The sequence below is a fragment of the Gobio gobio genome (genome assembly GCF_949357685.1).
Source record: "Gobio gobio genome assembly, chromosome: 25".
In the NCBI taxonomy this organism is placed as follows: Eukaryota; Metazoa; Chordata; class Actinopteri; order Cypriniformes; family Gobionidae; genus Gobio; species Gobio gobio.
The window spans coordinates 42488248-42495672 of record NC_137121.1 but is presented as its reverse complement, the minus strand read 5'-3'; the positions used below and the strand labels follow the sequence as shown (position 1 = coordinate 42495672).

Genomic DNA, 7425 nt, shown 5'->3' with positions numbered 1-7425 from the left:
TCTCACAGTTCAAAGAAACGAACGAAAACGCGCGTGCATAATATTAATACCCAAAAATTACACATGAAAATGAATATTAATATTGCTCACAAAAACAAAGTTTGAAACTGCTCGAATATTCTCCACCACTGTAACAACAATAAGTTCTGGGGAATAATTAATTCAAATGGTATGAATATTCATGAGTTTATGAATATTATTAGCTTGTTGTACAGAAAAATTTACGTATAACGGAACCTTTAATCATTTAAAAGTAACCTTTATCCAAATTGATTTCTTCATAAATTATCAATCTTACAAACCTTAAGAAACATTGATCTGTTTGATCAGGACAAATAATATCTCTTATGTTTGCACAATTTGTATTACTGAGGGAGTAATACATGAAAATCAAGCTTAAATGGGTAGCTTAGATCTTACGCTTCAGTGACTTCGAGATTTGTGAGCAAAACAATACGGATTCAATTTAATGCAATTATTGGGTTTTAATAAAACACTATAGAATACAAAGCTACGAATCACACGGGGGTAAATATGCATATATATAGGAGAAACAAACGATATGGTACAAACAAGGAAAAATCAAACTTAACGAATAAAATCAAAAGGAAAAGAATGATGGAAAGAGAGAATCCACAAGGGAGAGAGAGATGAGAGAGATGAGAGAGAGAGAGAGAGAGAGAGAGACAGACAGTTCAATCACTTCACCAAAACCCTTCAGACATTTATGATTTCGTGAATCAGGATTAATTAAGACAACCTCGTACAAGCAGTTAAAGGTGGAATATAATACTTGCATTAGGCTCTCTCGTGTACGTGTCTGAGTTCGAATCGTAGTGGAAGTTTCGCTAAGGAGGTGAGTGTCCGGGAGAGTTGCTGTGAAGTTCAGGAAAGTCGCTCCAGAAGTTGCAGGTATCTCTCTCTTGGCTTGGTGCCAAAGGAATCCCTCTCTCAAGGGAAGGTCAAAGGCCAGGGTCCTTGTAGTGGCGGAATGCAAGGAGTTAATGATAAACTTCTGCATTTATAGATGGAGTGGCCAAGCCCGTTTTATTGAAGGATCCAATCACGTCCGTGGAGAGAGAAAGCGCGCGTGTTTCATTGTTCTCTGAACCCCCTCCTCTTCAGTTAATCGATAGGGTGTAAATTCTAAGCCTCTAATTCTTTAGAAAGCTGGTATTTCTGAAATTATGCATCAAAATCTGGTTTTTGAACCAAATTTGGCCTAGTCATAATTTTGCGATAACAGAGATACTAAGAACGGTCATTCTGCGATTTGCGCGTCCAGATATCCAAGATTATCACAGTTACTGGCATACAGGTTTTGATTTACAACAGTAAACATCCTAGCTATTTTAATACATCGTATAAGGACATCAAATCAACACAATATATATATTTAAACATTATGGAGGCTGTTTTTCCGCATGGTTCCTATAAGTTGGGTATGTGAGATGAGTCCGAAAGTTCCGTGTGTTCAACTATGTGTGTGTGCGTGTTCGAACTTCACGTGGTCAACCGCGTGTGTGTGTGTGCGCTGAAGTCAGCAAAAGAGTTCTGTGTCTATTGTATTGTTAGCCTGTTGCACACAGGATATGTGTGTTCGTTTGACGAGTCACAAGACTTCCCTGAGGCTGTGAAGTCAAACTATTCAACTCTTGAGCCGTTCATTAACTCTAGATAGCCATTCACATAACGAACCTCTGTTTGGTATGATCTGATCAGCAGAGTCATGAGATAATGATGATGAGTCCAAGATTTAGACTTCCTGCCAGCTGCCAATGCTGTTACACTGTGGTTATGGCCAAGCCAGCATTGCAGTGACTGGAATGGTTAAGCTGCCAGTACAATATGGGAAAAAACGTCTGGTGGAGTTCCCATTCTACATCACACAACACGGAGCAAATATTCTGGGTCTGGACCTGTTCATTAGTCTCGGTTTTTCTCTGCATGACAGCAGCGGAGCAACTATCCTTCAGGTGGACTCTCCAGGGCACACACAGTTTCTCACTCTGTTCAGTGGTTTAGGCTGCCTTTCTGCTTTCGCCCACAAACCCTTGCTTAACCCGGATGTACCGCCTGTCATCCAACCACTACGAAGAGTGCCTCTTGCCATGCGTGAAAAGGTCACCACTGAACTTCAGGGCATGCTAACAGCAGACCTCATTGAGCCCATCGATGCCTCTCCTTGGGTCTCAAATCTTGTGATTGTACAAAAACGCTCAGGGGGCATACGTCTCTGTGTTGACCTTCGGGGCCCAAATAAGGCAGTGGTGCCAGACAAATACCCGCTGCCGACAATTGAGGAACTCACAACACTGTTCCATGGCTCCTCAGTGTTCACGAAGTTGGACCTAAAGCAAGGTTACATGCAGATACCCCTGCACAAAGACAGTAGAAACCTGACTGCATTCGTGACTCACATGGGGGTGTTCCGTTTCAAGAGGATCCCTTTCGGCCTTAGTTCAGCACCTAGCTGCTTTCAGAAAATCATGGCCACTGTCCTAGCAGGGCTCCCGGGTACGGCCGTGTACTTGGATGATATTGTTGTACATGGAAAGGATGTGGCCACTCACGATGAATGCCTGGGTCAGGTGTTCACAGCTCTGTCTAGACACAATCTGACATTGAACGTAGAAAAATGTGTGTTTGCAGCACCAGCAATAGATTTTGTTGGTCTTCGGGTGTCCAGCTCAGGTATCACACCACTGCAATCCAATGTGGAGGCCATTATCAAACTTCCTGTACCAGCCTCAGCTGGAAAGCTTGCATCCTTCCTTGGCATGACTGCATACTATCTCAGATTTTTACCTCAGTATTCAGCAATCACTGCCCCCCTACGACAGCTGCTCAAACATAACACCCCCTGGGCATGGACAGCAGAGTGCGAACGTGCTATTCAACAGCTCAAGCACCTCCTCACCTCACCACTAACACTAGCTCATTTTGATCTCTCCAGTCCTACCCTGGTGACATGTGACGCATCAGCAGTGGCAGTCGGAGCAGTCTTGTCACAGATGCATGGCGGAATTGAAAGGCCTATTGCGTTTGCTTCGCGGGCTCTGAGTACAGCTGAGCATAAGTACTCAGTGGGAGAGAGAGAGGCACTGGCGTGCATTTGGGCATGTGAGCGCTGGCACATGTACTTATATGGACGATCCTTTACACTCAGAACAGACCACCAGGCGCTTACTGCTCTCATGTTTTCTGCGGGAACTGGCCACAAGCCACTCAGACTCCACAGATGGGCTGACAGGTTGAACCAATACAATTACCAGCTGCAGTTCACCCCTGGAAAAGACAATGTGGTTGCAGATTTACTGTCACGTTCAGTTGTGGAGTCAACTAGCACAGTCAAGCAGCCAGAGTCGGACATAGAGAGTGACCTTGTGCAGCTAGTGTATGAGCCCTTACAGACCTCAGTCGCTCTTGAGGAACTTCAGAGAGAGTCTGCAGCAGACCCACTCTTCATTACTCTCAGCACCTACATTCGGTCAGGATGGCCAGCTCAGGTGAGCTCTGACCTGATCCCCTACTCACGAGTTAAGACAGAACTGTCATGTTGGGGTGAGTCATGCATTGCACGGGGGCACCGAGCAGTCATTCCTCCGCCCCTTAGGGAGCGGGTTCTATCAATGGCACACGAGGGTCATGTGGGGATAGTTAAACTGAAACAGAGATGCAGAGACTTGGTTTGGTGGCCAGGGATTGATAGAGAGTTAGAAACTCTTGTACGTGACTGCACACCTTGTCTGCTTAGTGGCAAGACAGGAACTCCAGCCCCGCCACCCTTGCAACCTGTCGACTGGCCCGTCAAGCCATGGGAGCATCTCCAGATGGACATCTGTGGGGAGCTTGTTTCTGTTCCCCACCATCAGCGGTTCCTAGTCGTGGTGTATGACCTCCACTCAAAGTGGCCTGAGGTTGTGCCTATGGGCTCAGTTACAGCCTCCGCAATGATTGATTTCCTGGAGCAGCTCTTTTCCCGTTGGGGTATCCCACGGGCCATTACCACAGACAACGGGCCGCAGTTCATTTCCAGTGAGTTTTCATCCTACCCGTCAGCCAAAGGAATAGCCCACATACGTACTGCCTACTACCATCCCCAAGCTAATGGTGGCGTGGAAAGATTTAACCAAACTCTGAAAAATGGCATACGCGCACACCTTGCTCAAGGTTTTCAATTTAAAGCTGCTCTCTCCCAGACACTCCTGCACTATCGCGCCACTCTTCATGCCCTGAGAGTCTCATGCTCGGCAGGGAACTAGAATTGCCTTTGACCAGGCTCCGTCCACCTCGTCAACCCCCTGTGAACACTTCGGCCCGGGCACGGGTTCATCAGCACCAGCGCAACATGAAGGCCAGATATGACAGCAAGCATCGAGCTCGGCCTACCAAGATACAAGAACAGGATTGGGTAAGAGCCTGGAGGCCACACCGTAGCAATAAACTGGGATCTTTCCTGTCTGAGCCCCTCCAGGTCAAACGGCAGATAGGGCCAGTCACTTTTGAGCTTGCTAATGGGTCCCGCTGGCATGCCAGTTGTCTTCGAAGAGTGCCCCCACCTTTCGCTATGGACAAAAGCCTAAATCGATCCATGGTCATGGACTCCATTCTTCCCCCACCGAATCTGGATCCTGATGAAGTCATCAGACAGGAAGTGGGAACTGATCATTGTCAAAGTCCACAATCTGCAGAAACCCCTGTGTCAACTCGTCCTGTGAGGGCGAGGGCCCGCCCTGCACGCTTCCAGGACTTTGAAGCTACATTTAATGCTTAAGTTTGGTGGGAGGGGGGAAAATGTTGTGGTTGGTAACCAGTTCGTTATTGTTATCGTAAATTAATCTGTTGTCGTAATACTGTTGGGAAGTCATGCTTGTGCGCATGTCTCTCAGGGGTACCGTATTAAGTTTCATTGAGTAAACAAACTAGCGTTCAACCAAAGCGCTGTGTGTGTGTGTCTTTTCCTGAACATAACATACTGTACTTATCTAGTAAACCTAAAATCTAGTAGGCCTACCTAAAGCTCATTTATTATGCAGCTCATTATTATGCAGGTCTTTGTTTCTCAGGAGTGATCACATTACTATTCATGAGTCGTTCTCATAAGGCCTGAGTAAAGAAAAAGTGTTTTGCAAAATGTAAATGAATATATTGTTTTATGTGAATGAGTAGGCTCAATGATTCTCACATCAGTTTAAAGCAAAAACTCAATGCAAAAACACCCAATAATCAAAGGGCTTGTGAACACATATCTATTGTGTGTTTTGAAGCCTTCATTTTATTTTATTTTTATTTTTTTCAAAAATTATGCATAAACATTATTCTCTCAAAAATACAAGCATGGACAAACATGTTGCTCACATATTCTGGTAGCCCAGTTTGTGCTGAATACAGTGTAATTACACTTTTGCCATTAATGTGTTTATAAGCAACTGAAAAATGCACAAATGTCAGAGCATGTCAAAACTTCTAAAGGGCACCAAAACAGCTCAGACTCCAGAGGGTTAAGTGAGTTATTTTAGTTTATAGACGATACGTGATATAAATATCGACTGCGTTATGAAGGATGACCAGATATTTTTTTAACTGTATTATTAAAACACATCAGTTGGTGTTTCTGATCTCAGATTGTGATCCATGAGGGTTAAAGCTGTAGATTTGATCTGTAAAGAGCGTCTCATACTGAGATGAGAGGATCATGAGATGTGAAATGTGTTCTCAGTGTCATTACACAGAAACACTGCACAAGTTCATAAACACAGCTCATGCCTTTCACTGATAACAACTTCAGCTGTTTATGTAACGTGTGTTTGTATAGTGAACACTTTCTGTAATATGAACATGTGATTGTGTCCCTCCTCTTGTGTGTTAATCTCTATAAAACACGGAGCACATCTATATTCTCTACTCTCACAGATTCAGTTTCTGCTCTCACAGTTTGAGCTCATCATGAAGCTTCTCATGTTTCTTCTGTTGCCTTGCCTCTCTCTGAGTGAGGTTGGGGACAATTTTAATAATTGCAGTCAGTTCTTTTTGAACGGTGTCCATCCTCATTTCTCAAAACCACTGAGCCCATCGATCAAGCACATCTGTCAGTGTCTTAAGGTCAATGGTAAGGTCGAGTATTTTTATGCAACTTTGTACAACACAGCATGGGCGATCCCCGTCTACTCTGCGTATGAGTTTGGGACTCCAAGCCCTGTAAGGAAGGATTATTGGTACATTGAACCTCAGGTAATTATTCAACTGTATATTATTATAGTATATTTAGTTGAAATGACAATAATACATTTTAATTATTATTGTCTCTAGGTATTTTTTTTTTATTTCCTTTTGTACATTTTTCTCTCCTGTCCTTTAGCTGGATGGAGGAAATAATGCTGAGCCATGTATGGGAACTCAAGGTGAAGCTACTGGTGCTAATCAAGCTTTGAATCGTGACTATGTGGGGTCTGTTGAGTCTGGCTATGACAAAGGTCACCTGTACCCAGTCTATCACACAAACAATTCTCTCTCCATGCAGGCCACCTCCACCCTGACCAACGCCGCTCCACAGAACTCAAGTTTCAATCGGATTGAATGGAAGGAACATGAGAGGAATGTTAGTAATATACTGAAAGTCTGTGATCAGGCTTATGTGGTGACTGGTGTAGTTCCTAAAGACGAAGAATACATTCCTAATAATAACAACCCTAGAGTTCGTGTCTCAAAGTATTACTGGACAGCCACCTGTTGTGTAAAGAACAATGTGTTCACAGGGCAGGGTTACTATGGACCTGATATCGATAATAATGGTGTAAATATAGTGAGGGAATTATCAATTACAGAGCTACAGGATAAGCTGGCCATAGATTACAATTTGAATATTACAATTTTCCCAGGCGTACCCAGACCATCTGATTGTTATGGTGATAAAGTTTCTCTTTCTCCTGTGAGCTGGAATGGATCAGCTGATATATATCTATCTTTGACTGGGGTTGGTAAGAGCTGATATCAGTTCTTCATACTCATGACTTCATGATCCTGACCTGCCTTTCTGTCATTTAGAGAACATCTCTTTCCATCTTTGTCCACTTCACTCTTTCACTGTTACTGGATTATTATGATTCAATAAAGGCTGGATATATAATCATCAGTGTGTAAATGTGTCTTAATGTGTGATGAAACATGTAAAGCATTTATTCAACCTGTGGCTTTCGGCTTGGTCAGTTGGGGACACTAAATATTGATCTATATCACTGACCCGCCTGCAGTGACACCACATGAGAACTGACCCGAGCTGGACGATGACCTCTGCTTTCTCCAGATAAATCAACTCAATTAATAACCACTTCTTTACATCACAAATGCAGAGCTGTAGTAACAGTTGTTCTGGGAAATGTGTGTGAGAGCGGGTCGGCTGGCACACTTTACACCCTCTGTCAT

At 43.7% G+C, this 7425-nt stretch overlaps 1 protein-coding gene across 1 annotated transcript; it reads left to right on the top strand.

Annotated features, from left to right (window-relative positions):
- The first annotated feature begins 5912 nt into the window (after positions 1 to 5912).
- On the top strand, positions 5913 to 7131 carry LOC307121346 (endonuclease domain-containing 1 protein-like). Its single transcript, XM_079808879.1, has 2 exons — positions 5913 to 6234; positions 6362 to 7131. Exons 1-2 carry the CDS (start codon positions 5950 to 5952, stop codon positions 6989 to 6991), a joined length of 915 nt encoding a protein of 304 aa, XP_079665005.1. The 5' UTR covers positions 5913 to 5949; the 3' UTR covers positions 6992 to 7131.
- Positions 7132 to 7425: the final 294 nt, after the last annotated feature.

Bases quoted from the DNA above. Each gene is read 5' to 3' on its own strand.
- LOC307121346 (XM_079808879.1), top strand. From the start codon at position 5,950: ATGAAGCTTCTCATGTTTCTTCTGTTGCCTTGCCTCTCTCTGAGTGAG. The intron at 6,235-6,361 runs GTAATTATTCAA...CCTGTCCTTTAG, and splicing joins ATTGGTACATTGAACCTCAG to CTGGATGGAGGAAATAATGC.